The sequence below is a fragment of the Penicillium manginii genome (genome assembly GCF_028828005.1).
Source record: "Penicillium manginii strain IBT 31320 chromosome Unknown utg000005l:1.0-5665137.0:1.0-5668048.0, whole genome shotgun sequence".
In the NCBI taxonomy this organism is placed as follows: domain Eukaryota; kingdom Fungi; phylum Ascomycota; class Eurotiomycetes; order Eurotiales; family Aspergillaceae; genus Penicillium; species Penicillium manginii.
This window is the reverse complement of record NW_026643106.1, coordinates 1,777,817-1,805,021: the sequence shown is the minus strand read 5'-3', so window position 1 is coordinate 1,805,021 and position 27,205 is coordinate 1,777,817. Positions and strand designations below refer to the sequence as shown.

Here is a 27,205-nt window from a genome sequence, read left to right as displayed (position 1 = left end):
GTGTCTTTTTCTTCTTCCATTCACTGCATTCTTCCTACTACTGAGAGACTTCATTTTACTCTTCTCACTCGGAACCATGATTACAACAATTATTGCAGCACAGCGATTTGCTGCAGATACTCATGGCTTTGCTTCTTTTGCTTTGCTTTTTTCACGCTTTTTTCTTCGGTCCTACTTTGCGGTTCGATTTGCTTCTATCTATAATGATTCATGTTCGCTTCTTTCTTATTTTTTTTGTTCCCCTGGCACGAGCGTTGTGGCGTGGGAAAATGGAATACCAGGTATCATGTGCTTCTGGAGCTTTCTGGGATGACAGGGTGTGAGGCGTTTGGGCTCATAGTGGTTCGTTTTTTTGTCACTCTTTTTGTGGTTACTTTAGCGTTGCTCTCTTTCTGTTGGTCTTATTGTCCTTGTTGAAGGAGATGGTTCCACGGCCAATGGATTGGTTGAAGTAACTACTATTTCAAATTTAAATGAACCCTTTCATGTGGTCTTTCACTACTACTACACGAGTACTAATATCTCTGGCGGCTTTGTTCATATCATTCTCTCTGCATGTAAATAGTAGTACATATCAAACTTGAATGTTAGAAGTAATTGGCTTCAAGTTCAGAAACTTTGAAATGCTGTCCAACAGGTTCGACTCTTTGGAATGATTTGCCGTATGGGACGAAAGAGGCTCTTTTATTTCGTGACACGTTAGGGTAGGACAAAGCGGATTGAAAACGGGTTTTTCTTATTATACAGCTTTTTCCGGTATCAAATGATATCCAGTTCATCATCGTCATCATCTGATAGAACCCGTCTACCCCCCCTGGGCTGCTTCGGGTCCAGCTCCTAAGCTTTCTCGCCCAGCCTCTCTGATCCCCTTCGATGTGATGAACCGAGTTTTCTTGACGCCACTTCCATGTGGTTTGCCATGGGCACGTTTCTGGGGGCTCAACCGAACACTCTTTGCCATGCCCAGGGTAGATAGATTGAAACCATGATCTGCAGGCTGAGCCTTTGGTGTGCTAGGCGTCTCCCCGCCTTGAGGAGTGTCGTTACCAGTTCGGGTTCGAAGATAATCTGCACCAGGGCCAGCACGAGTGGTGACAAGCCTGCGTGTTATGTCAAGTTCACGCTGCTGAGTGGCCAAGCGTCGCCGCATTCGTTGTTCCTTGCTCTCCTGGCCACGCCCTATCATCCCTGAAGCAAGGAATGGGTCATCATGGGCGTCAATCAGAGCCGCTGCAGATCCGTTCGCAGCACCATGATGGTATGATGTGCGACTGCCGCGATTGGCAGCTGGTGCCACGTAGTAGAGTGACTGAGATCCTCCATCATACTGGGCGCCGGGATTTTTCAAGTCTTTCGTGGAGCCAGTATCTCGACGCCAGTTGTTAGGGTTCTTACTGCGATTATCCACCGCGTCTATGATCCGTGAGCCAGATCGACCGCCGGGGCCATACCCCGTGTTGGAGTTGACTCCCATGCGCTTGCCCTGAGTCCGCCGTACTTGAATGTCAACGTGAAATTCACAAAACTCGGTTTTCCGCGCGTCCAGCCAGGATGAGCAATTTTTACCATCCTTCCGTACGGCCTTGCAGTAGCCAATGTCTCGAGCGTAACCAATCTCCAAGACTTTATCGTCTGAAGAATTCAAAGATAAACTGAATCGGTTTGTATCCAATTTATGCTTGGGTGGAGGCATTATCGTAGGGTTCAGAATTGCAACGAGAGTTCCCTCCGACATTTTGTAGTAGCGAGTATATGCGGTTTCAAAAAGAAACACGTCGATAGTCCATTTCAGATCGGTCAGAGTCAAGACCAGATATTTATCGGTATTATTTCGTCCCTCGTCGTAGGAATCCACCTCCTTCTTGGTGCTATTTGCCGGGGTCTTGACCTGCCTCGGGTCAGACTTCGATGCAAGTATCCCAAACACAACAAAGTCCGTATCAATTTCCTCGGGGAGCTCGAAGGATGGTGCCTTGACTATCTTGAGTAGATCGGGTATCCGAAGAACCTTTTTGTCGCTCAGGTTGCGGCTCAAAAAAGAATGAGGAAGAATGCGGTTTGTCAGGTGCATGCCGGAGTAAGATTCGAATTTAGAAGAGTCCGGCTGGTTGGTAGCTTCTCCAGCACTTTGCTCGTCTTGGCTGGAATCCTTGTGTGTTGGACTCCTTCCTGATTGAGTAAAATGATGGCGGACGTTGGATGGCTTTTTGTTTGAGCCGGAGGGATCTTTCAGATTGGGAGCTGTTTGACTTCGTTTTACACCTCCGGGTTTCGCAAGAGTCTGCATGATTTCCTCCCGACTAAAATGGTGCACTTCTGGCTGCCGATGTGTAGATTGTGCAGGCGGTGGCATTTCATTCGCAGCCGCAGTCTTGAATGCTTCAACCTCAGCTTCATCCAGTTGGAATGCTGAACTTCGGTTTGCCTGGATTCTCTCTGCTCGCTCTGCTCGCTCTAGGCGAGACTTCTCCGTGGCCCGACCTTCCGCCATGCGCTCACTGAAACTTTTTATTCTGCTTATCCCTCCACCCCCAGGCGACGTCTGTGGCCTGGGCGAGTAAACATCGCCAGGACGGGACATTGCGCCACTTCTTGTTCCGAGTTGGCTCGTTGGCCGTGGGGGTCGCTTCAGTGACACATCATTTGCCTTCCAGCCTTTGTCGATGCCCATCTGATACCTTCGTGGAGACCAAGGATCTGGCGCGGGAGCTTCTCGCTTCTGAGGCGACGCGGGAACCTGAACCTCATCGGTACGTGCTTTCTGTTTTGTATTTTGAGGGCTTCTTAGCTCGGAAAAATAGGACAGGGTCCGTGACGATGAAGCAAGCGCAGAGGCAGGTCGAGTGCGCCTACTCTCCCCCTCTTCGATGTAAGAAGTCGCACTATCGGATCGGCCTCGGCTCTTCTGCAGTTGCTTTAGCTTGAGACGAGCCTGGATTTCAGCCAGTCGCAGTTGCAGGGTCTCTTCGTCTTCCTCTCCCTCATCTTCGTCTTCGCCTTCATCCAGGATTTGACTAGCTTTTGATCGGAAATTAGGAGTGGTGTTGGAACGTTTCAAGGGAGACGGCTGGAGTTCTCGGCGGTGTTGCATGTCCTGGTACTTCCTTCGGCCCCCAGGCGAGCTGAGGAGGGCGTCGCGGGGCGACTTGGGCGGCCACGCGCTGTCAACCACTGAATGAAAGAAGAGACCATTTAGCAGACCATTCTCCTCCTCCAGTTGTCAAGAAAGACTCACTTTTGTGTCGAGACTCGGGTATCTTTATAGGAAGCGATCACCACGGAGCGTCATTCCCCCGCTGCTCTTTGCCGTTTCAACGGCCGCGCAAATTAAAGATATAAGTGGTGAAAAGCAGTCGTAAATATTTAGCTCTGGTAGTCCGTAGGGGTGTAGAAAACCCTGAAAGGCACAATTGTGAAACCAACCAGGATTGACAAGAAGGGCGACTTTGCGAATGTGAGGGATCACCCTGCATGGCAGCCCGCACATGATTCGATTCGATCCGCGCGCGTCGGGGCGCGTCTCGCGGTTTCCCTTTTTAATTTAACCCTCTGACGCCGCATCTCTCTATGTTTCCCCCCCCCCCCCCGTGAATCCCTCTATTCTCCCCACAAAATGCCTCGTACAAGAGCATCTGCACCTGCAAACGAGACTGAAGAGATCTCTGAGGTCGAGCAGAAGCAGAAATTGACCCCTGCTGGAAAGCCCAGCAAGACTTTCATCCTGCCATCCTCAACCAGTGCTAATGCGCGCTTGCTCTCCCTTCCTAATCCTCAGTCGGGCGAGCTAACTCGTTACTTCTTCTGTCCGGAGCGCGGTATCTACGAGTTTACCGTGATCGCCTCGCCTACTACAGCGCCTCGCAGCATTCTAATCACCCCTCGCACGCGTCAAACGACGACCGCGTCGCCAGACGAAGAAACCAATACCCAGACAACTTCAATTGCGAAGAAGGCCGAACTCCTGGTGGCAACTCCAATTGATTCAATCTTCTTTTTGATTGCTCTCTTCAATGCCACCTCTAAATCGGGTCAATCATTATTCCAGCCACTGGACGATATCATCGATTCAAACGACGACCTACCACAACATCTCCGCAATGTTCTCTACGATGACACCTTCCGCAGCACCCTTTTGAAACGCGCGGAAGCAATTTGCGATACTGTGGAAGCTGGGGATGAGAAGATGCTACGCTTCAGCGAAGCAAAGCTACTCAATGAATTGGTCGCAAAGGCAGATCGTTTGGCGACTGAAGGGCTGCCTGCCAGTTTGGAAGAGCGGTTCGTTCGCCAGCCATTGGCCCCGCCACTCATGTCGGTCAAGCGAGAGGATGCCCTCACCGGTCAGGTACATGTCAATGGAGATGCAAGCTGCAAATCAGAGGAACAGGACTCCCCATCAACAGCGGCCACATCTGCAACACCTTCCGTGTCAACGCCAGCAGGCGAATCTACACCAGCTCCCCAGCCACCCACGGACAACTCTACCTCGGACAAGATCGTTCACTTGCAACGAGTCTCCACTGCTTTGACGTTCATGAAAGATTCATATCTGCCAGCCACCCTCTGCTCTCGAATTGACGAGATGCTCGCGTCCCCAGAGAGCCCTCTGGATTTCAAGCCCCTGACGGATCGCATTAGGGAAATCGCTGCGCTCCGCGCTGAAGCCCTCGCGTCGCGTACACTGACCGACTTCAGTCGCAAGCGCGGTCTGGATGACGAGGAAGTGGAGTCTCGCGCGGAGAAGAAACGCAAGAAGGAAGATGAAGATAAAAAGGCCAAGGCTTTAGAGTCTCGTGGCGTTCGCGATCTGAAGAAGGTCAACACGACCGGCATGAAGAAGATGAGCGACTTTTTTGGGAAGGCCGCTCCTAAGAAGAAGACCTGATTATCGAATTGTGATCGGCAATCCATCCCCAACATCACTGTATTATGCAGTGAACAAGCGCCGCGTCTGTGAAGACGCAAGCACGTTTTAAAACTGCGGTATCTAGCGCTTCTGAAGTCTCGGTCATCACAACGTCTCCAATTTCCGAAGCTTTCCAGGCGTACCTTGCAGTAACCCCTTGCAGGGTCAACGGCAGAACGGTGCCTCTTCTTGGCAGTTTTAGGTCTGCGCCGAGGTATGTGCATGCGCATTGGATTGTAAGCGACATCGGAGCTTGCATAACCCGAATATAATTGTCAACAACTGCACATTCACTGTCAAATAATTCACGAAGCGTGCAACAGGGCACTAAGAAAGGATCTAGGCTTGAAATAGGTTTAGATTTTCTATAATCTGCAGACCAACGAAAGTAGGCTGGAAATATCTTATTCAATTTAAAGAGCAACCCCATCAATAGCAGCGCCAGCGATCCTGAAACGAAACCACCATTATTAGTCTTGGAGCTCAAAGTAATGAGCCGCCTACGGGGCAGAGGGAGAGGAGAAAACATACACAAACGAGCCATTGGAAGGCTTGCTGATAACCATAGCCTGGTCCAGCTTCTCGGCGCTGATGTCGGGGAACTTCTTCAGGTAATACTCGTTGCGCAGGGCAGTCGTCACTGCCTCGACCTTGCCCTGGGGCAGCATGTGTACGGTGCAACCACCCCAGCCCGCACCAGTCAAACGACTACCCCATGTGCCCGCACGGCGCGCGATAGCACAGATATCATCCACCTCGGGAGCACTGCACTCATATGAAGCAAAGCAAGACTCTTGAGACTCATTCAGAAGTTGACCAAGATAGTGAATGCGCTTCTCATCCAGCTTGGACGCATTGGCAAGACAAGCCTTGAAATCCAATACCCGGCGCGCCTCCTTGAAGCAGTGCAGCGCACGCTGGCGCAGTTTGAACCGATCAGCCTGGACAGGGAATGCGGAGAGGAACTTGGACTCCAGCTCTGAGACTGTGATGCCGAGGAGCTGGGCCATCTCCTCGCGTGTGTAGCCCTCCTCCTTGGTGAAGAGGTCCTGGGTGGCTTGGATAACGGAGTCAATCTGGTACTCGAGAGGGTCGCCCAGGCGGCCTTCCTTGGTCATTAGTTGGTTTTGAAAGTTTCGCAGACTGTAGCCGAGCGAGCTGTTGTCCTTGGGGAGGGTGAGGCCGAAGTTCTTAGCCAGGATCACGGCGGCGAGGGTGCACTCTGCGACACGCAGGTTGTAGTGGCGGGGGGCAGTTTCGGCCTTGTTAGAGGTAACAAAGCTCTGAGCCATAAGGAAGGTGATTTCATCGTCGGCGGTGGGAATGGGGACATGCTCGGCCTTGAAGACGGGGTAGAATTGGGTGTAGAGGAGGTATCCGCGCTTGGAGAAGATGGAGGCAGCTTGGTCCATGCTGGAGAAATTCATTTGGTTAGCATTTTACTTGTCAGTTGTCCAATTCTCCGATTTTTGGAGAATCAAAATAGAAGTCAAGTATACTTACCCACCAGAGTACACGCCGACTGCGCGCTCCGAAACAACGGCCAGATCCAATAGGTCCTGCTTGGATACATTGTGATTATTGGCCTTCATAACGGCCAGCGCACTGGCGCACACGAACGCGGCACTACTAGAAATACCACCGCCGGGGGGAACGTTTCCGTCGACCAGGATCTCCATGCTGGCGGGGATGAGGGAGCCATCGGGCTTCTCTTTGCGCAGGAACTTCAAGGAGCCCAGCAGGCCGGCCTTGAAGTAGTTGATCCACTCATGCTTCTTGGGGTCGATCTCGATATCGGTATCGTGAGGCACAGAGAATTCACGCGTGGGGAATTTTTCCGGGTTCACATTGGCAATCTTGATGGTGGTGCCGGAGGCGGCAGCGGGGGTGACCTTGACGGCCATAATCACGTCAACACTGACAGCGGTAGGCAGGACATCGTAGAGAGAGTAGTCAATGTGCTCGCCGATGATGTTCACACGACCGGGACTGCGAGCGACGAAATCGGGACGGTGGTTATATTGTTTGTTGAATTGCTGAATGAGAGCAGACCAGCGCTGCTGGTGCTCCGGCGCAACCAAGTTAACGGAGGCATCGTCAGTGGCATAAACCTCCGCGATGGACTCGGTTTGTGGGACCAGCTCCGGGGATGACATGGCGGGTAGATATTTTGCTTTCTAGGGGGATATGTAAGAAAGATGAAAAGAAAAGGAAAAGGAAAAGGAAAGAAAAGGTGGAAAGCAAAGGTGCGTACGGAGTACTCCAGGAAAAAATGGCGGGGCGCATAACCCAAAGCGGCACAATGATGGTTGCCAAGCCCCGCGATGAAAGTCCCCGGAAAAATGCGTGTTGGTGGGGGAAGGTTTCATCCTCCCCCGGTGTCCCTTTCTAGTTGGCTCTTGCGGGGGGGGCGTGGTCAGTGCTGTTCTATTGTTCGATTTCAGGGAGATGTAAGTGGCGTGAAACGCTATGTCATACAATGTTATGCCGTACCTCGCACTGAGGAGTACTGGGCCCTGGCATTGCAACTTGAATATTCATGCTCCATAAAGGAACTTGAACCTGATAAAATCTAGCCCTAATCCATGGATACCTACTCATAGTGATAGAACTTGAAGTGTTAGTACTACTAGTATAAAAGAACAACCCAGTACCTAGCTAACTAGTCGCAGGACCTACCTTGAATGTAGTTGCACGGTCTGTAGCCGGGCCGAATGACTAGCCCCGGCTTTCCGTAGAAATCGGGATGGTAATCCACATCGCACTCGGGAAAAGAAATTATGGCCCGTCATGTCGGCTAAACACGATCGGCAGAAGCGGGCAATGGTTGACCCGGCTAACCTTCAAGTTGGAAACCAGGGTAGATCCACTAGGTTCAGGTTCATGTTGCATTGGGTTTCATTATATAAAGATACATACTAGAGGCCGCTACCACGGACTCTCCTTCCCAAACGGCTGATTGCCTACCCTAGGGTAGCTACACTATGTAGATCGCACTGCCTACATCGGACCATATCACGTGACAATATGATAACCACACGTGACTCGCCGAGGTCGGAGACGCGGAGGCAAAACGGACCAATCAGAAAGACCGAAATTTGAGTCAGAGCGGTCGGTTTTGGTTTAAGGCGATTTTCGTCCCCAGGAAGATTCACGGCAAGGGCAATTATCACTTCTCTACCTTCGCGGTACCTCTCTACTCACTCCCTGGGCTGTCGTTGGTCATGATGATGCCTCTCAGACCTTCAAATAGCGCCTGGCGCTCCATTCACCTCCAGAGGCAGCTGTTCTCTGCTCGTCGGCCTTTCTCGACCTCGTTCGTGGCCTCGGCTGCGTCGCCCCACCGCTCTTCTACTCAGAAACGGGCCCAAAGCACCGCGACCGCGACCTCGTAAGTCGGATATTTGGTGCTGAATCACCCCAGTGTTACTGACACCATTGACCTAGGGGATCCCGACCTGCTCCCAGCCCGGCCTTCAACCAAGAGCCTCACCGCAATGAGGTCTCTCCTCTGCAAACCCGCCAGCTCCCTGAGCTCGATGACTCGTAGGTGTTTCTCGATTCATCCATCCTGGTCTCGACATGCTACAGCACGACATCAATGCGGACCACCTCAATGAACCCGAGAGGCTAATGTTAAACAGTATGGTTGGCATGAGCGGTGGTGAAATCTTCCACGAAATGATGCTTCGCCTGGACGTTAAGCACGTCTGTAAGTCATCATATATTCCCTGCTTTGGGATACCAATGGATCCAATTGGCTCACCTTGCTATCACAGTCGGCTACCCTGGTGGTGCCATTCTTCCCGTCTTCGATGCCATCTATAACTCAAAACACTTCGACTTCATCCTCCCCAAGCACGAGCAGGGCGCCGGTCACATGGCACAGGGCTATGCCCGTGCTTCTGGCAAGCCTGGTGTTGTTCTTGTCACTTCCGGTCCCGGTGCTACCAACACAATTACTCCCATGCAGGATGCCATGTCTGATGGTACCCCCATGGTTGTCTTCTGTGGTCAGGTCGTCACCAGCGCCATCGGAACTGATGCCTTCCAGGAGGCCGATGTTATTGGTATCTCTCGCGCCTGTACCAAGTGGAACGTCATGGTCAAGTCCGTTGCAGAACTTCCCCGTCGTATCCAGGAGGCTTTCGAGATCGCTACTAGCGGCCGTCCTGGCCCCGTCCTGGTTGACCTTCCCAAGGATGTTACCGCCAGCATTCTCCGCAACCCGATCCCCATGCAAAGCACCATTCCTTCTCTCCCCAGTGCTGCTACCATGGCTGCCCGTGAGCTGAGCAAGAAGTCTCTTGATGCTGGCATTGCTCGCGTCGCCCGCCTGGTCAACGTCGCTAAGAAGCCCGTTCTCTACGTTGGTCAGGGTCTTCTTGCCCGCCCCGATGGCCCTCAGATCCTGAAGGAGCTTGCGGACAAGGTCCAGATCCCCGTCACTACTACCCTCCAGGGCCTTGGTGGATTTGACGAGCTGGACCCCAAGTCTCTGCATATGCTCGGTATGCACGGTTCTGCCTACGCTAACATGGCCATGCAGGAGGCCGATCTGATCATCGCCGTTGGTGCTCGTTTTGACGATCGTGTCACTGGTAGCATCCCCAAGTTTGCTCCCCAGGCTAAGCTGGCTGCCTCTGAGGGCCGTGGTGGTATTGTCCACTTCGAGATCATGCCCAAGAACATTAACAAGGTCGTCGAGGCTACCGAGGCTGTTGAGGGTGACTGCGCTGATAATCTTCGCCTCCTTCTGCCTCAGGTCAACGCTGTTCCTGAGCGTACTGAGTGGTTTGAGCAGATCAACGACTGGAAGGCTCGTTTCCCTCTGTCTCTGTACGAACGCCAGACCACCGATGGCCCCATCAAGCCCCAGGCCGTTATTGAGACCCTCAGCAACCTGACCGCCGACATTAAGGACAAGACCATCATCACCACTGGCGTTGGTCAGCACCAAATGTGGGCCGCTCAGCACTTCCGCTGGCGTCAGCCCCGTACCATGATCACCTCCGGTGGTCTTGGTACGATGGGCTACGGTCTGCCCTCTGCTATCGGTGCCAAGGTCGCTCGCCCCGACTGCCTGGTGATTGATATTGACGGTGATGCTTCTTTCAACATGACCCTGACTGAGCTCTCCACTGCTGCTCAGTTCGGTATCGGTGTCAAGGTCCTCCTGCTTAACAACGAGGAGCAGGGTATGGTCACACAATGGCAGAACCTGTTTTACGAGGACCGCTACTCCCACACCCACCAGCAGAACCCTGACTTCGTCCCTCTGGCCCGCTCCATGCGCGTCGCTGCTGAGCGTGTCTCCAAGACCTCTGACCTCGAGTCTAAGCTGAAGTGGCTGATTGAGCAAGATGGCCCTGCCCTCCTGGAGGTCATCACCGATCGCAAGGTTCCCGTCTTGCCCATGGTCCCTGCCGGCCACGGTCTGCACGAGTTCCTGGTTTACGACGAAGGTAAGAAAAACTCTTGATTCCAAAATTTTACTTTGAAACCCAAATTACTAACTATATCCTTACAGCCAAGGAGAAGGACCGCAAGGAGGTTATGCGTAAGCGTAACGTCGACTTCGCCGTCAACTACCGTGATTAAAGCACGCTAGTTAAACTGGCATCCTAACTCGCTCCACCCTGGATGCCTGTCTATATTGGCCGTCATTTATTTTTTCCCACTGATATCCATGGCGTTTTCTTGGCCGGTTCACCAAAAGCAATTGAGACTGATCGAACCCGGAATTTCCTCAATACAAGGAAGAAATCACATTCTTTTTTTTTACTAAAAAAAAACACCACACCGTCGCCCTGGTTGAAGATGGCATGGTAAAATTGCCGCGGTGTCTGACAGGCGAGATGCTCGGTCATGTTTTCGTTACTTCCCTGATTATCTCTCCTTCCCCGGGCTGCCTCGATGTGGAGTTCTACCAGGCATGCATTGTGGTTGTTGTGTCACGATCTCGGGATTTTTCTCCATCTTATGCCGCCGTTCTCCCTGTGTGTATATAATGTTCATTTACTCGAATTATAAGCTCAAAGTTAAGGAAATCTTCCACTGCCTGAGCCTGTTTACAATATTCATGCTGTTCCGTTGACTTCGTAGTGAATGTCTGTAATGTAATAGATTTCAGCTAGGTAAATTGAACTCAATGACCTTAAAAGCAGTTTCCTCGACTTGATATGCTTCAAGAACTCCAGCCAAAGATTGTCTTGTGTGAAGATGCCAGCGAGGTGTTCAAAACGCATTTACACATTGAAGATGCGGCGATGTATGAACCCATCCATTGCTCAAATGTATATAGTAAGAGAGTCGTTGTATATTGAATGGGTAGAGGGTTGACTCCATTGCGGTGTGGTTGAGGTAGTGACGTGGGGAGAAAGGAAGGCTTTAACCCGAATGAGATCAGCTTAACCTTTAACCCCGACACTTCGACACTTCATCCTCTTCTTCCTCCGCTCCCACTCCCATCCCATTCCCACTCCCACTCTCACTCCTCCACCCTTCCTTCTCTTTTATGAATTGCCATTCTGAGCGCCCGTGCTGAAATCTCTCTCGGCTTGAACAATTGCTTTGAACCCCAGGTGTTACCGCCTGCTCTGTTTTCCACAGCTCCCCCTCATCCGCTCTCCAAGATGTCCAGCCCACCGCCGGTCGCCGAGGACCAAACCCGCCTCCTTGAGGAGGCCCTAGGAGTCGTGAGGCAACAGTCAGCCCTGATGCGCAAATGCTTAGAAACTCCCGGCAAGCTCATGGATGCGCTCAAGTGCGGGTAAGCTGTTCTCTACCCCCCCAAGGCAGCCATCTCCGGGGTCTGCGCGACGATGACTCCCGTGTGCTAATTGATGCGTCCCCGGGGCGCGAGACTACAGATCAACTCTTGTTTCCGAATTAAGAACCCCCAGCCTTGGCCCAAAACAGTACTATGAGTTGTACATGGCGGTCTTCGATGCGTTGCGACACCTCTCCGTCTACCTCAAGGAGAACCACCCGGTCAACCACCTCGCGGACCTATACGAACTTGTGCAATATGCTGGAAACATAGTTCCACGCTTATACTTGATGATCACTGTGGGCACAGTCTATATGTCGGTCCAGGATGCGCCGGTCAAGGAGATTATGAAAGATATGATGGAGATGAGCCGGGGTGTGCAGCACCCGATCCGTGGCCTCTTCCTGCGATACTACTTATCCGGACAGGCAAGAGACTACCTCCCCTCTGGCACCAGCGATGGCCCGGAGGGCAATCTGCAAGACTCGATCAATTTCGTCTTGACCAATTTTGTGGAAATGAATAAGCTCTGGGTTCGGCTGCAGCACCAAGGTCCTTCGAGAGAACGCGAGCGCCGGATACAAGAGAGACGCGAGCTGGAGTTGCTTGTAGGCAGCAATGTTGTCCGTCTCAGCCAGTTGGTGGACCTTGAAACATACAAGACAGGAATCCTACAGGCACTTCTAGAGCAGGTGGTGCAATGCCGCGACGTTTTGGCGCAGGAATATCTTTTAGAAGGTAAGGCTTCAAATTGGAGTCGATAAGAGGAATTATCCACTGACTTGGTCAATAGTCATCACCAAGGTGTTCCCAGATGAATTCCATCTTCACACTCTTGATCAGCTCCTGTCCGCCATCGCCCGGCTCAACCCGCACGTCGATCTTAAGAAAATCGTCATTGGATTGATGGACCGTTTGTCGACGTATGCATCAAAGGATTCCGACACCAATGCCGAGCCAGACACAAGGAAGCAAAACGAGGAGGAAGCCGTTACTCGGCTGTTACATAAACTGGAAATCGATAAGGAGACGAAGAAGATCGAATCGGGCAAGACTGCTACCGCACAACCGTCCACGGAAAACGGAACCGAGGTAACGGCTAAGTCAGAGGAGACGTCGGAGTCGGCAAAGGAAGAAGATGAAAGCAAGAGCGAGATAGAAGAGAAGTCCGAGGTTCCTGCAGAAGTGAAATTGTACGATATCTTCTATGAACAGGTTGTTAACCTGATCAAGACGCGAGCATTGCCCATTCAAGATACCATGGCCCTCCTTGTGTCTCTTGTCAACTTGGCGCTCAACATCTACCCAGGACAGCTAGAGTATGTCGACCAGGTCCTTGACTTCGCTACTCAAAAGACAGCCGAGTACACAGATCACGCCGATCTGCACTCAGCACCCACACAACAGCACATACTCCACCTCCTCAACGCTCCACTCCGCGCCTATGTCTCTATCTTTACAGCACTGGCCTTGCCACACTACCTGCCGCTTTTGACATCACAGTCGTACCCTACCCGGAGATCTATCGCTGGCGAGATCATTCGGAGTCTCCTAAAGAACCAAATTCTTATCACAAGTACCGAAAATCTCGACCGTGTGCTGCAAGCCTCAAGAGTATTGATCAAAGAGGGTATGCAGCAATCTGCAGGATACCCCGGAGCACAGGCCCAACGGCGTGGAGGTGAAACAGATGAGACAATCGAGGAACAAGGCTGGCTTGCAAGGTTGGTACACTTGATCCAAGCACCGGAGAACGATATCCAACTCAAGGTAAGATATTCAAAACTATAATCACCGCATTTATCATACATCTAACATGTCCTGGGCAGCTTCTTCAAGCCACGCGTAAAGCATACGGCGATGGTAATGAGCGCATTAGATACACCACACCCGCCATTATCACAGCCTCTATCCGCCTTGCTCGCAAATTAAAGTCCCGTGAACACTACGACGATAACTGGCAATCGCAGTCCTCCGTTCTCTATAGATTCATGCACCAATGTGTCAACAATCTCTACCAGCGGGTGAACCCTGGCTGTGCAGACCTGGCGCTCCGGTTGTTCGTGATGTGTGGTGAAGTTGCCGACCAAACAGGCTTCGAGGAGGTCAGCTACGAGTTCTTCGCTCAAGCTTTCACCATTTATGAGGACTCCATCAGCGACTCTCGTGCTCAGTTCCAGGCTGTCTGTGTTGTGGCCGGTGCTTTGCAAGGCACTCGTGGCTTCTGCAAAGAGAATTACGACACTCTAATCACCAAGACCGCTCTGCACGGAAGCAAGCTGCTCAAGAAGCCTGACCAATGCCGGGCAGTCTACCTTGCAAGTCACCTTTGGTGGGTAGTGGAGAATCCCCAGCGTGAGGAGGAGGAACCCAAGGACGTAAGTGATCGACCCTTCACCACCACTAATTCATCTCCGATTGCGATGCTTACGCTACCACAGCTCTACCGCGACGGAAAGCGTGTTTTGGAGTGTCTCCAACGAGCTCTCCGTGTCGCCGATGCCTGCATGGACAACGCTGTCTCCGTCGAGCTTTTCGTCGAGATTCTCAACCGCTACGTCTACTACTTCGATCAACAAAATGAGAACGTCACCACGAAGTATCTCAATGGTCTCATCGAGCTTATCCACTCCAATCTGCAAACCAGCGAAGATGACCCTAACCCTAATCTCGAGGGTCCCAAGCGTCATTTCGAGCGTACGCTGGCATACATTCGCTCTAGAGATTACGAAGGTGTCGTCACAGAACGACAATAGATCCGATCGCGTGCCTTCCTCTGTTAGATTCAATCCATCGATGAACTCGATGTTTTGAACCGGAATGATACTCTCATATCTTGAGTACAAGACCATTGTATCTGTATGAAGGGCTACTTTGGTCTCAGTAAATCTGGTTCCTAATCCCTTAGTGAGCCTTTTCCTTGTTTCTTTTAACGTCTCGTTTATTTTTTTTTTCTGGAAGCCGGCCTCTGCTATGATGGTTTGTTCTTTTCGTTTGAGTATATACAACTGTACTATCGTCTCTGGATAATTCCAGACCCTTGAACTTTTTTTTAAGTGATAAATTGCTCCTGGTAGCACCCATAATACTACCTGGGTAGGACTATTAAACAACCTTCCCTTGGAATGCATTGACGCGGCTCCGTCATCATCCATGATGCGATCGGGAGCCCTGGGGGGAGGTGAAACAGCATCTTGGATACATAGGTATCTACTAAAAAAAAATCTCCATAGGGGATACGCTTGCAGGTGATCAGGGGAAAAAGGACGAAGAAGAAACCTTCGATCATGCAATTGAGTCAAGGACAATGATGGAGAGGGAGATTGTCCCAATCCCCACGGATATCGCTGCATAATGCAGAAAGGCCAGTAAAGAAGTAGATCATACCATACACAATAGCAAACCCGGATGCCCCAGTTCAAGTCATTCCAACTTGGACACATTCAAAAACGAAAACCCGATCAGATGAAACCCATAGCAGCGAAAACATATCAAATATTTGAGGACGTGTGGATGAGAGACGTTAATCCGTGACGCTTCAATTCAGAAAAGGAAAGGAGACAAGAGAGAAAAAAAAGAAAAGGGAAAAAAGGTAAGAGGTAAGGGGTAAAGGGGGGCATTCCAGAAATCATTTCCATAGGGAGAAAATAAGTGCGCAAGAAGACAAAGGTCACCGAGGTTGCAACTCGAAGTCAGGCTCATGATGAAAACGAGGGCCGTTCGTTGAACATGGCGGGATTAGGAAGTCCCACCAAACAGTCCAGTCGGGGGGGAGGAATACTGTCTGAATACAGAGGGTGCACCAAGTCCGCCAAAAGCAGCAGGATTGCTGTTTCCAGGGACTGGGCTGCCAATTTCACCTGGTACAATGCTTCCTCGGTGGCCACCCATCGCACTGTTGGTATCCGGTTCAAACTTTACGTACTGGCCATTCTTGTCTTCTTTGATGGAGAATGATCCACCGCCATTCTGAGGGCTACCTTCCGTGTCACAGATGTCGAGCATCTCACCGAGTGAGATTGCGGGCTCGCTAGATGGGCGCAACTGTCCGACCTGGCTGAGAACCGCGTTCACATCATGGTAGCCGCCCGAGCCCGGCTGGGGGTTGATCGTGTTGAGATGCTTGCAAGCTTGAATCACAAGAAGGCGGATTGTAACAGGTCGAGTCGTGTGAATGCGATGATGGCCGCCGGCGGCAAAGGCATTGTGATTGTGGGCCCACCCGCTCCCTCCTATATAAGTATAAGCGACATGTTTAGTAGTAATTTGAGATTTATTCTCACCAGTCGCTACTCCCCAGGTAGAAGCACCAGGGAATGCGGAACCAAAGGGCGCAGGAGCACCCCAACCAGGACCAGTTGCAAAAGGCGCATGTTTAGCTCCTAGTATCCAAGTTAGTTAGTTCACTTTTCGGAATTTTGTGCTGACACGCAGACTCACCCAGGGGTTCTGCAAACAAAGAAGATCCTTGAAAACTGGCCCTCGATGGCGGAGGGAACTGTCCCGGTGCAGAAGCACCAGGCAACGACTGGGAGAGTTTTGACGAGTAGGGATCATCTGTATCATCGAGAAGTGCACTGCTACCGAGCTGCGTACTTAAATCATCCACATCTCGCCGGGAAGAAGCATGCCCGCCATTATGGTGGTCCTGCGCGGTGCTTGGAGGACGTTTGATCGGACTTGGTCGTGAGATTGGGAAAGGCTGACCAGTTGAATCTAGAGGAGAGCGCTCGAATGATCCAGACTGTTGTCGTGAGTGAGACTTGGCCAAGCCAGGTTGCTGCATAGGGAATGCGCCAGGCACCCCATGATGTCCTGGGAATGGGAGACCGTGTCCAAGGTCGGGCGGGAACCCGCGACCTGGATGTATAGGACGGACTCCATTAATTCCAGGCGGCGCAGGAATTCCACCCGAGCCGCCGAACCCACGATGGCTCATCATCCCAGAATTTGGAGAGTACATTTGCAAGTCTGGGGGAATCGGTCGGCCCCCCATTCCAGGTAGACCGGGTGGGTTTGATGGTAAGCCGCCCAGTCCCGGGAAACCAGGTGGATTGGTGCGGCCTAGGGGAGATAAAGGGGCAGAAGGTTGAGGATGGTGTAAAGGCGGGTGCTGCTGGTGACCCGGTCTCCCACCAATGCCTGGAGCTCCAGAATACGACTGTGCCAAAGAGCGCGGTGAGATTGAGGGCTGGAAAGGAAAGTCCGAGGAAGTAGTTTGCGAATGCGGCGAGGATGTGTGAGAGCCTTGCTGAGACGGTTGTCGTGGCCTGGCAGGAGTCGAGGCTTTAGGAACAGCAGGCGAAGCCACTGAATAATGCGGCGATTGAAGAGGTCCAGGGACAGCTTGGAGCGGCGGAAGAGACGACGGTATCAGGGGAATAGAACCAACGTGCAATGCAGATTTAGGCTGTGCGTATGCTTTTCCAAACCTCTCTCGGGACTCCTGTTCGGCTCTCGCAGCCAGCTCGCGGTCCTTTCTAGCCTGCTCTTCTCGAGTCTTGTTCTCCTGGTCCTCCTTTGCCTTCTTCTCTCGGGCCTCTCGCTCCTCCTTCTCCTTGCGCTTCGCTTCGTCACGCTTCCTTTTCTCGTCCTTCTGTTCGCGTTGCTTACGCTCGATTTCGGCTTGTCGGTCTCGATCTTCCTTTAGGCGACGTTGCTTTTCGGCTTCTTTGCGGGCACGCTCCTCCTCTTGGGCCTTGCGTTCTGCATCGCGCTTCTTCCTTTGCTCTTCACGCTTTAGTCGCTGCTCTTCCAGTTTCTTCTCCTGGGCCGCTTTCGCTGCAGCCTCCTCGGCTGCTTTCTCGGCATCTCGGCGAGACTTCTCTTCTTCTTTGGCTTGCTTCTGCAACCGCTTCTTATCCTTCTTTTTCTGAGCTTCTCGTGCTTTCTTGGCATTCCGTTGCTCATTCCGGTTCTCCTCTTCCAATAATTCCTCTATGAGCTGCTTCTGGCGTTGTTCGGCGACTTTTTCTCGATATGCAGTCATAACTCGTTGCTCGAACATTCGGGCAGCAAATATTTGGAACATCCGTCGCCCTTCTTGCATGCGCTGCTCTTCGGTCATGGCGTCCTACATAATTAGTCAACGTGATTAAACATTACGGAGACTTGGCAGATACATACCATCTCGTCTTCGTCGAACTCTTCCTCTTCTTCTTGGCTGTCATAGTCTTCATCCTCGTCGTCGTCATAGTCCTCGTCGTCGAGAGGGCCGTGGTTATGACCAGCATGGAATGATTGATGGGCGGCGGCGATATTGTACTGGGTATCTTCTTCACGCTGCATTCGACGCTCGGCCAATTGCTCCATCATGTCAATGAAATGTTTGCCATCGTTTTTCAGAAGATCGTCCGCCACGGTAAGAATGCCATCTAAAAATTTTTCAAATAGTTAGAACAGCCAGCTTCCAGAAGAGAAGCCATTATTGCACCCACCTTTCACCGTCAAACTATTCCCAAATGCGAAGAAGTCTGCACGAGCTGCACGGGTCTCCTCATCCTCAAATTCGTCGTCATCGCTGTAAAGTTCATCGTCGTCTTCATCCTCCTCGTCATCCTCTTCTTCCTCCTCTTCGTCATAATCGTCCTCAATATCGTCGTCATCTTCGGGTAATTCCTGGACTCTGCCCCGTGATGGGTGAAATTGGCCATGGGTTCGAGTATGTTGGCCAGGTGATCGTAGGGGTGGTTGGTACAATCGAGGCGGGGGGATGATCGGGGCACCTTCATCAAAGGAGCCTTGGTTGTTGTTGGCATATTGTTCGAGCTCTTCGTAATACGCATCATACAAAACCTCAAGCTCCTCCTCAATGGCGGTACGTTTTCGGCCACAGACAGTACAGCTGCAAGAATGCTTTTGTTGCTCTTTCATCTTCCTCAGCACGGCATCCTTCTCTACCTTCACCAACTGACGGCGTTCTTCCTCGCCCAACTCGAACCAGAAAGTTCGAATATTCTCGCGCTCCTCCAAAGAGGACTGGTTCCAGATACTGCTCTCTTTAGCGGACTTAGCGGGGAAACGGGTGGCGGAATACGGGAGGGAGTGCGACGGTGGTGGGTGAGAGAATGAAGCGGATGGGGTAGAGAGAGGTGTCGAGCTGCCGTCAGCGAGAGTGTGCGAATCCGAGCGGCCTTTTTTGCTTCTCTTCTTCTTGGATTTATGGCCGGTTAAATGTTCGTGATGGTCGTCGGGTCCATTCGGCAGCGAGGGGTGGGAGTGTGATCCAAGGTCTCCATTCTTATAGACATCATCCGGTTCATGGTTGTCAAAGTCCGCGCTATCGTGGTCTGCAATGTCATCGTCGGAATGTCGATCTTCGGCCGCAGCGACGTCAGTGGGATCGCCGTGGGAGTGAGCATCTAGGCGAGCGGCTTGTTTCTGTCGGCGCTTTTGCTTCTTGCGATTCACAGCGGGGGCTGGTGTTGACATGGTATCGATTGCTGAATGGCTCAAGGGTCCCCGCGCGTCACCATTAGTCGATGGCGCCGGAACGGCCGATGCATGCGTCATCATGGTGGATATGAAGCTTGGAGCGACTGCCTCAGCAGTATGACTATTTATGACCAGCACAAAGTCGTCGGTTAGAGAGACGAGTTCGTATCAAGGTGGGTGGGGTGACTAGAATGAACGACCAAAGCGGAGAGCGGGAGAGGGCGAAAGAACCTACCAACAAAGCTCCGGTCAATCCAATGCAAGGACCAACTCAACAAAGGGTGAACCTCCGCTAGGCGAACAAAAATCCGGAAAGCTCCTCGACAGGTCCGTTGGGAGGGGCGCGCAGTAGCAAACAAGAGGGGTTTGGAGTCAGCGTCAGAGGAGGGGGGGGAAGGCGATAATCCCGGCGGGTCACGACGTGTTCGCTCGGAGACGAGGCCGGGGCGCAGGGAGACCCGCGGAGGAAGAGGTAGATTTGGTCAGGGCCAGGGCCAGGGAGAAATCGAAGCCCTGGAAACGCGGGTCGCAGAAGGTGATCGTTCGTAATGCGGATGATGGGATGAAGCGATGGGCTTTCCGGCCCTCTGGCTGGTTGTCGTGCCGCCGCAACGGGATAGCCGCCGCAAGCGAGCTGATGCCTGATGGGTAAGGCAACATATGCAGGTCTACAGCAATAGCGAAGCAGCCTGCCTCAAGGTGGTCTCTATAGATAGGGGATTATAGAGGAGGGGGTCTCAATAAATGATAATATTTTTTTAGAAACAAAACATACGTATGATCAACCAAAATCCTTTGATTCTATTCTGACTAGACAAGCCACAACAATTCACCATGACCAATCTGGGATCAGATCAGATCCAATCCAATCCAATCAGATCACATGATAGGATGCATACTACAATGCTATTTATACAGTGTTCACCGCCTCTGTTCTGCCAGACTAAATCGTGGGGCGGTGCAGTGTGTTGCCGTTGCTACAATTGCTTGCTATTGCTGGTTAGGTTGGTTACTGTTGCTGTTGGTTGCTCCACCGCGCTGTGAGACACGCTCAAGCGCTAAGGTTCAAATTAAAAATAACTCCCATCCGAAATTTTCCCCCCCAAAACAGCTGGACGATCAGACGGAGTAGCTGCCGAGTGTGTCAATTAATCCCGTAATCCACCCCTCTACCTTCGTCCTGTCTCCGGGGGGAGTGCCTTAAATCTCCGGATCTCCTATTGTCATCTTACTTAGCCGCATTCTCCTCTTCTCTCCCGCTCGCTCGCTCCCTCTCCTTCTCCTTCTCACCTCACTCTTCTCTCTTTTCGTACATTTGACTTTCCCTTCTCCTCTCGTCGGATCTCTCTCCCTCGTCACTCCCGATTCGACTTCGGTAGATCGGGATTACCATCGGCCAATTCATCCATATCGAACTCCATCCCACCATCCCCCGACCTTCAGCTCCGACCGACCGCCTTTGCCCCCCAGCACCCTGCGTCACTGGCCAACTGCTTTGGTGAATTTAGGCCACCCTCCATTTGCTGCCCCTTGTCGTCGATTGGGCGGGAAAAACCGTGTGTGCAGGGCTGGATTCCATAAACCCCTACTAGCTTCCGTGTTCGCGACTTGGGTGATCGGCTCAATAATCACTCCCTCGACACTTCAAGGCGATCTACTCTTCTCACCCTTTCACCCCATCGACAATATTCGCCAGATAGTCATAAATCATGGCCCAACAACAAAACGATGATAATGTGATGCGGAGGTACGTGCAGCCACCTTGGCTTCTTCCCTACGACCCAGCATATCCCCATGCCCAATGGTAGCAGAGCAATCCCGTGTCTTCTGCAGTCACCGTGGCCTTGATATGGTGCCATAGGCGATGGGATACCATTGCGAAGGAGGGGAGATACCATTCCTATACTCGTGACAGAGTTGTTCGCATGTGATCTGAGCGGAAGGCTAATCTGCCTTCACCTTTATAGGAAGCTGGTAATAATTGGCGACGGTGCATGTGGAAAAACCAGTCTGCTGAGTGTGTTCACTCTCGGTTACTTTCCCACTGTGAGTTATACCGGTTCCCTTCTATCAACAAAAAACATACCTTAACTGACATTTCTCTTGCTAGCACTATGTTAGTTATATTGATCGCTCCGCCCAAAATCACCAATACCCTCTAACAGTTGATATTTAGGTACCGACGGTATTTGAAAACTACGTGACCGATTGCCGGGTAGATGGCCGCTCGGTGCAATTGGCTCTATGGGATACAGCTGGACAAGAGGATTATGAGCGGTTGCGACCTCTGGCATATTCGAAAGCACATGTCCTCCTCATTGGATTCTCTGTAGACTCACCGGATTCTCTGGAGAACGTCAAACATAAGGTTCGTCGCCAGGCTTCCAAGCGTGCCGGTTGTTCCACCTACTAACTAAGCTCCGACATAGTGGATTGAAGAAGCCAATGAGCGGTGTCCGGGGGTGCCAATCATTCTGGTCGGTCTGAAGAAAGATCTCCGCGAAGATCCACTTGCTATTGAAGAAATGCGCAAGAAGTCACTCAAGTTCGTGACAGCCAAAGAAGGCAACGATACGGGATCCCAGATCTGTGCCCGCAAATATCTCGAGTGCTCGTCCTTGACGGGAGAAGGTGTTGACGATGTTTTTGAAGCAGCCACCCGAGCCGCGCTACTGACCTTTGACAAGCGAAAAAGCTCTTGCTGCGTGGTTCTATAATGGCGTGACAACGGGAACGTGTCACATTGCGAATATGTTTTCCAGCCCAGCGTTCGGTTGTCTCTCAACTTGAAGTTGTCCGGTGGTCACGCTTCAATCCAAGCCGTGAGCTTGTAGCACTCCATTGGGTACTTCGCTGTATCATGCATTATTGGCGTTTGGGTGGTTCTTAATTGTTCTGGTCTAGTTTTTTTGGGCCAAGTGTGGCGTCAGCCTTTTGTTCACTGGCTGCTCCGGCCGTATCTATTGTCTCGGAGTACATTCTTCATGTCTTTCCTTCCCGTCGTTCCTTTTCCCGCATTCTCATGCACGTGCAACTCCGGATATCCATCTCTTGTCTCCATTCCCCGAACAGTATCGCACCGATCACTCCTTTTTACTTTTCCTTCGTTCCATGTAGTATCTCTTGACTCTTTCCGTGCCTTTCTCAATGTACTGTGCTTATCACCCTGGGCTCTCGGGCTTCATACTTCAGTCTCACTCTCACTCTGGCCAAAATATATAGTTTATCCTTGGTAGATCTTGAATTCAACTTTAATTTATCACGCAAATAAATAATATAAATGTGGCCGTCCAGAGATGCAGCTCAATGCTCTCGGTGCGGAAAAGATAAATGCATATAGTACACAGCGCCAAATGATACAAAACTGTTGCCACAATGAATGCCACCCATCAACAATCATCAACAATTGTCCTACAGCAACTCAGCCCCTCCAGTCTTCTATTTCTTGACGGGTCGCTTCCAGTCGTGGTTCCAGCCCTCGGCCGGGGGGTAATCCGTCTGCATACGACCATACTCGATAGGGAACATATCAGTGAAGATGCCCTTCTTGTTCATCGATTTGCGGAACAGTCTGCCTCCATCTCCAGCAGAGGTACGCAGCTCCTCACATGCAGATTGCATGGCCTGGTATTGGCGCTCCAATTCAAGTTCTTGCTGGCGGCGCTGCTTCGCCTGGAACAGTTGCCAGGCACGGTGGATTGTCCAGTGACGCAGGTAACGATTGCGAGAGAAACGGAGAGGGCGGGGGGTGAGCGGGTGATAGAGGAAGTAACGGATGAGAGCTAAGTTGAATTTGTTAGACTTGATTGTGTTTTACAGTGCCGGCTGATGAGGTTCTCGGGGCCCGAGACACGATGAATATTTAGGGAGAATTGAAGCCATTCATCCAACTCAAATGATAGGACAAACATACTGATTCGCTTGTCAACGACGTTTCCACCCTTTCGCTTTGCCAGCGCACTTGTGGATGAAAACGGGGCTGATTGTTGCACGGCCGCAGTGATCGGGCTAGGTTGTGAGGGTCGTCGCGCGAGGGTCTCGTAACACATTCGGCTGACCGTGGGGCGCACAGGGTTCAGCGACATGGGGATGCGGAATACATTCGCGAGGGACGCGAGGGCTGGTGAAAGAGACCGCATTGTGGTGGTGTAATGGGGTATGGTGGTTGCAGGAGACGCGGGAGGTGCCAGTACGGGAAGTTGAATAATTGAATTCCCTGACGGCAGAATCCTGCCGCCTCTGGTTTAGCCGCGCGCTTATATGTAGAACCTCCCAATATCCTATCAGGTTATTTTTCGATCGTCGCGATCAGCGATCGGGTTAAGGCTACATATTTCTGACATGTTTATCTCATGGTTAACAGAATCAAAAACACTGGATTGGCCGTTTCTCAGATGGCTATGATACTAGTAGCTTTTTCGATATCTACTTCTGGAAACCCTGTGTAAAACATGCTGTGCTCCCTATCAAAGTTACAGGAGAGGTTCCGTAATGGTCCCAGGGGCGATATGATTCCATGTATCAAGGGATGAAGGCAAGAGGGTCGATCATAATGTGCAACGGTATCATGCTTTGTGAGAGGGGTTCGTGAAGGGCATCAAGTGTCTCGAAGACATGCGTGTAAGTAGCTTCCAATCAAAGCCAAGCCAGATCACCAGATAACGCCAAAGAATGCAAACAATGAATTAAGCGGAAGACTTGCAGAAAACCAGAAAATTATTCCGAGCAGTCTAGCCAGTTCTCCGGGTTCTACCGCTTCCCTGCGACGTGCTTCTTGGCCCGATCGTAATTTAGAACCTTGCGTCGTCGATGTGTCTGTGCCAACTTCCACCGGCAGTAAAGAACGAGTGCGTCTTTCAGCATGACAAAAACACAGCCTCCCACAACACTACGTCCCCAGCGAGTCTGTAGAAGCCCTGGACGACTGCGCTCCAGAACCGAGGAAGGGGTGGTCCATGACTTGGGCAGGACATTTTTCAGAAGACCACCCATCGATGCTGAGATAGCCGGGAACACAAGGGCTCCGAGAATAACATCCGCGAGGCTACTAGTTTCTTGGATGATATCATTTTGTCGTCGCCCAAGGCCGAGGCCGTGTCCGTTCTGGCCTTGTGCCTGTCCATCCTGGGCGGCTTCGTCAGCGCCATTTTGGTTCTGGGCGGCAGGAAGAGCTGGAGCTTCAAGCAGGTCGTCGTCATTGCCCATTCCAACCTGCAATTCAAGATCAATTTCCATGAGTATTTGGCCGTTGGCGTTGTCGCCAAATCGACCCAGTCCCTCCGCCTGATCCTGTTGTTGAACTTCGTCCATGATCTCCTCTGCCGCGCGAGGCTGAACCTCTGCAATCCATTTCTTTTCCAACCCACCAAAAATGCGATCATAAAGCGCGCCATAGAAGCTCTTCACGTATGGAAGGGCCGCGAATGTCATAGCAGGGGTTGGGGGCCAAAGCTCGAAGTCAGGCTCCTGCCCCGGGTTGTGTGCTGCGAAGAAAAGAACAGGGATTGCGGGGAGAAGACCTTCGGCATAGCGAGTGCGCGAGAAGATCAATACCAACGGAATAAGAGGTAGGCCAAGGTTCATTCCAGGGTTCCAGGGGCCGTCCACGCTGTTCTCGAGGAGTTGTTTTGCTTCCTCCGAGCCAAAGACTAGATACATCGAATATGCTCCATGGGCGCAGCAACCGGCCCAAACAGTGCCAGCAACTGTAAAGACCATGCCTGGAAGTACGAGGCGCCCCGCCGCGCGCTCAACCAGACGCAGAAAGTCGACGACATAACTTCGCGGTCGTGTGACAATTATGTCCGTCTTACACTGGGGGCAAACCATCTTAGCTCTGTTCACATTTCCCCGCCGCGACCGAGGGTTCTCCATGTCGGCAAGCCAGTCGAGCAGGCATGCTTCATGTGCGGTAAGGGCGCATGGGCAGGGTGATCTCCATTCTGAATTTAAAGGCGATTCTTCTGTCTCATCGGTGTAGCAAATCCAACATTTTCGGGGTTCTTCTTGATCGGCGTCCACGGGGTTTGATCGACCGGTGCTTTTGTCCGTCACATCTGTCCCGATTTCTGAGGATGAGGAGTCTTTGTTGAGAAATACGGTATCCGAATTGTCCGTCTGTTGCGACTGAGTATCTGTGCCATCAAAGGTGTAATCTGAATCGGTGTTCGTTGTAGTGGTGCCTTCAGGCGCCCGCGTCCTCCCACCGGCGGAGAATCCGGGGAGGGAGGCCATAGTGACAAAGATAAGTGATGCGACTGAGAGAAATGAGAAGGCTGGGAGAGAGATGTGTTGAAGATGTCACACTCAGAAAATTGATTTCGGCATCTTCCAAGTACCTCCATCAAAGAGAAGTGGAAGGGACATAGTCACTGGAAGAAGGAAGCTCCGCTGCAATCGGCTGTCACCCGCGGCTGTTATGGGATCACGTGCCGATCACGTCACGGGGAATTCGGTCGGTCCTTTGCGTGTAGTCAAGTGAGGGTACCTACCGGTATATACGCAATCATCCTTTTCTTGAAATCATATGAGGCACATCCTGGCATAAGCATCGTGATAAGTTACTTTACCCAAACATTGCCTCAATATTCCCTACTGTTCGCTGATAGTGTCAGCCCGGTGGGGTGGGGGTTCATTAACATTTCCTAGTGGATCCCCCTTGGCACTCCATTGTCATATCGGCTGTCTTTGTTATCCCACTATGCCATAAGTTACTCTTTCGGGGTGAGGGGGTTTCTATCTCAAAGCCCGGGTCAATTAACAATTGAACAGAGCTGGCAGTTTCTAATCTGCTATTCTTTTCCCTGTTCCTCATGTATGAATGCATATTTTGTATTTTGAAGGTCTACTTATCGCAATTTTAGCACAACGTATCCCGAAACGTAACTTTTTCTTGCCTTCACCTTGCAAATTGGTTTCTTCGTCGGATTATTTTATACTATACGCGTTATAATAGGATCTACATGCTAGCGCCCTCTAGAATTGTGGGTACCTAGTGACAAGCTCATCGCGATACTCGGACTTCGAAAAGTATAGTAGTAGTATCTATACCTAGGTATCTCTACTATTGGGTTCCGGGATCTGATGATCCTTTTACAGAAATTGAATGACAAGACTTTATCTCAGGGCTGTACGTTGGGATTCCTTAAAGTATTCGTTTAGTAGCACCACTATAATGTCCTGTGTCGCCCGCCCCGTGGTCTAGAATATTTACGGTCCCTAGGGCATGGAGCGAATCATTTTATAATACTAGTATACAGTAACTACAGCCTGAGTGTATTACCTGGAGTACATGCATCTGTAAATCAATTACTTTGCATAAACACTGGCCGTATTCAACTTAACTTCCACGGGGCTCAGGATGACATCACACACGATAAGAAGTTCCCCGAGGCGCCATGGACAAGGGTATCAGGATCCCTGTCCCCATAAACCGGCTAATGACGTTGAGAATCATCTTCAGCATATATCTCCGGGTCGTTTCCTCGGCCGTAGCTGATTTTTCTCATCATTCCTTGGTTTTGATATTACTACCTTTCAATATGACACCTTTGACCCGACTCCAGGCGAGAATCCAGGCTTCTGTCTCATTCGCTCCTCTGAGACGACCTACCTTCAAATCGTACGGCCGACGTTCCTATGCCAGTGGCAAGAGCAAGACTCAGCAGACTACGCAATCGAAACAGGATGGTTCTACCGACTACCCGATCCCTTCTAATAATGCGAAACCAACGCTTCAAGATAGCCGACAGTCGCCTATTGCCGATCATGAAGGTCACCTTCGTGAGGACCTGCCCGAGGATGTGAAGAAGCACAATAAGGAAATGGATGAACGCTACGATAAGCCATATAATCACATTACGGATGGGGGAAATGTCGAAAAAGGATGGAAGAAATAGCCACTCCCAGGGTTGAAGGACCAATAGGCTACTCAATGTTACCTTATGGTAACAATCTAACTTGAATATGCTTTCCACGATATTAGTACTTGATGAGTGTTATGGCGTGTATTATTAGATTATGATCTGGGCGTATGGAGTATTATAACGCAATGAATGAACCCATTTACTATATCTCCAGTAGAGTGCCTCCTG

The 27,205-nt window shown here is 51.2% G+C and overlaps 11 protein-coding genes across 11 annotated transcripts; 5 read left to right on the top strand and 6 right to left on the bottom strand.

Moving 5' to 3' along the window:
- Positions 1 to 805: 805 nt before the first annotated feature.
- On the bottom strand, positions 806 to 3,487 carry N7533_007049 (Mcm10/DnaG-type zinc finger protein; the record flags this gene model as incomplete). The annotated part of the gene is made up of 2 exons (XM_057103699.1): positions 806 to 3,171; positions 3,424 to 3,487. The coding sequence occupies 2 exons, from the start codon at positions 3,485 to 3,487 to the stop codon at positions 806 to 808; spliced, it is 2,430 nt and encodes an 809-aa protein (XP_056958656.1).
- Positions 3,488 to 3,613: 126 nt separating this feature from the next.
- Positions 3,614 to 4,885, top strand: N7533_007048 (uncharacterized protein; the record flags this gene model as incomplete). Its single annotated transcript, XM_057103698.1, has 1 exon — positions 3,614 to 4,885. The coding sequence occupies one exon, from the start codon at positions 3,614 to 3,616 to the stop codon at positions 4,883 to 4,885; it is 1,272 nt and encodes a 423-aa protein (XP_056958655.1).
- Positions 4,886 to 5,319: 434 nt separating this feature from the next.
- On the bottom strand, positions 5,320 to 7,062 carry N7533_007047 (uncharacterized protein; the record flags this gene model as incomplete). The annotated part of the gene is made up of 3 exons (XM_057103697.1): positions 5,320 to 5,356; positions 5,438 to 6,319; positions 6,410 to 7,062. The coding sequence occupies 3 exons, from the start codon at positions 7,060 to 7,062 to the stop codon at positions 5,320 to 5,322; spliced, it is 1,572 nt and encodes a 523-aa protein (XP_056958654.1).
- A 1,071-nt stretch (positions 7,063 to 8,133) lies between these two features.
- On the top strand, positions 8,134 to 10,507 carry N7533_007046 (acetolactate synthase catalytic subunit; the record flags this gene model as incomplete). The annotated part of the gene is made up of 5 exons (XM_057103696.1): positions 8,134 to 8,297; positions 8,354 to 8,452; positions 8,551 to 8,618; positions 8,686 to 10,371; positions 10,437 to 10,507. 5 exons carry the CDS (start codon positions 8,134 to 8,136, stop codon positions 10,505 to 10,507), a joined length of 2,088 nt encoding a protein of 695 aa, XP_056958653.1.
- A 1,034-nt stretch (positions 10,508 to 11,541) lies between these two features.
- Positions 11,542 to 14,434, top strand: N7533_007045 (vacuolar protein sorting-associated protein 35; the record flags this gene model as incomplete). Its single annotated transcript, XM_057103695.1, has 4 exons — positions 11,542 to 11,678; positions 11,779 to 12,416; positions 12,472 to 13,448; positions 13,508 to 14,434. The coding sequence occupies 4 exons, from the start codon at positions 11,542 to 11,544 to the stop codon at positions 14,432 to 14,434; spliced, it is 2,679 nt and encodes an 892-aa protein (XP_056958652.1).
- Positions 14,435 to 15,416: 982 nt separating this feature from the next.
- Positions 15,417 to 19,193, bottom strand: N7533_007044 (uncharacterized protein; the record flags this gene model as incomplete). Its single annotated transcript, XM_057103694.1, has 5 exons — positions 15,417 to 15,910; positions 15,962 to 16,060; positions 16,119 to 17,751; positions 17,805 to 18,052; positions 18,116 to 19,193. 5 exons carry the CDS (start codon positions 19,191 to 19,193, stop codon positions 15,417 to 15,419), a joined length of 3,552 nt encoding a protein of 1,183 aa, XP_056958651.1.
- A 333-nt stretch (positions 19,194 to 19,526) lies between these two features.
- Positions 19,527 to 19,948, bottom strand: N7533_007043 (uncharacterized protein; the record flags this gene model as incomplete). The annotated part of the gene is made up of 2 exons (XM_057103693.1): positions 19,527 to 19,816; positions 19,888 to 19,948. The coding sequence occupies 2 exons, from the start codon at positions 19,946 to 19,948 to the stop codon at positions 19,527 to 19,529; spliced, it is 351 nt and encodes a 116-aa protein (XP_056958650.1).
- Positions 19,949 to 20,821: 873 nt separating this feature from the next.
- Positions 20,822 to 21,829, top strand: rho2 (uncharacterized protein; the record flags this gene model as incomplete). The annotated part of the gene is made up of 5 exons (XM_057103692.1): positions 20,822 to 20,859; positions 21,080 to 21,158; positions 21,223 to 21,228; positions 21,289 to 21,480; positions 21,542 to 21,829. 5 exons carry the CDS (start codon positions 20,822 to 20,824, stop codon positions 21,827 to 21,829), a joined length of 603 nt encoding a protein of 200 aa, XP_056958649.1.
- A 721-nt stretch (positions 21,830 to 22,550) lies between these two features.
- Positions 22,551 to 23,251, bottom strand: N7533_007041 (mitochondrial 54S ribosomal protein mL40; the record flags this gene model as incomplete). Its single annotated transcript, XM_057103691.1, has 2 exons — positions 22,551 to 22,894; positions 23,026 to 23,251. The coding sequence occupies 2 exons, from the start codon at positions 23,249 to 23,251 to the stop codon at positions 22,551 to 22,553; spliced, it is 570 nt and encodes a 189-aa protein (XP_056958648.1).
- Positions 23,252 to 23,861: 610 nt separating this feature from the next.
- On the bottom strand, positions 23,862 to 25,346 carry N7533_007040 (RING finger domain protein; the record flags this gene model as incomplete). Its single annotated transcript, XM_057103690.1, has 1 exon — positions 23,862 to 25,346. The coding sequence occupies one exon, from the start codon at positions 25,344 to 25,346 to the stop codon at positions 23,862 to 23,864; it is 1,485 nt and encodes a 494-aa protein (XP_056958647.1).
- A 1,307-nt stretch (positions 25,347 to 26,653) lies between these two features.
- Positions 26,654 to 27,010, top strand: N7533_007039 (uncharacterized protein; the record flags this gene model as incomplete). Its single annotated transcript, XM_057103689.1, has 1 exon — positions 26,654 to 27,010. The coding sequence occupies one exon, from the start codon at positions 26,654 to 26,656 to the stop codon at positions 27,008 to 27,010; it is 357 nt and encodes a 118-aa protein (XP_056958646.1).
- Positions 27,011 to 27,205: the final 195 nt, after the last annotated feature.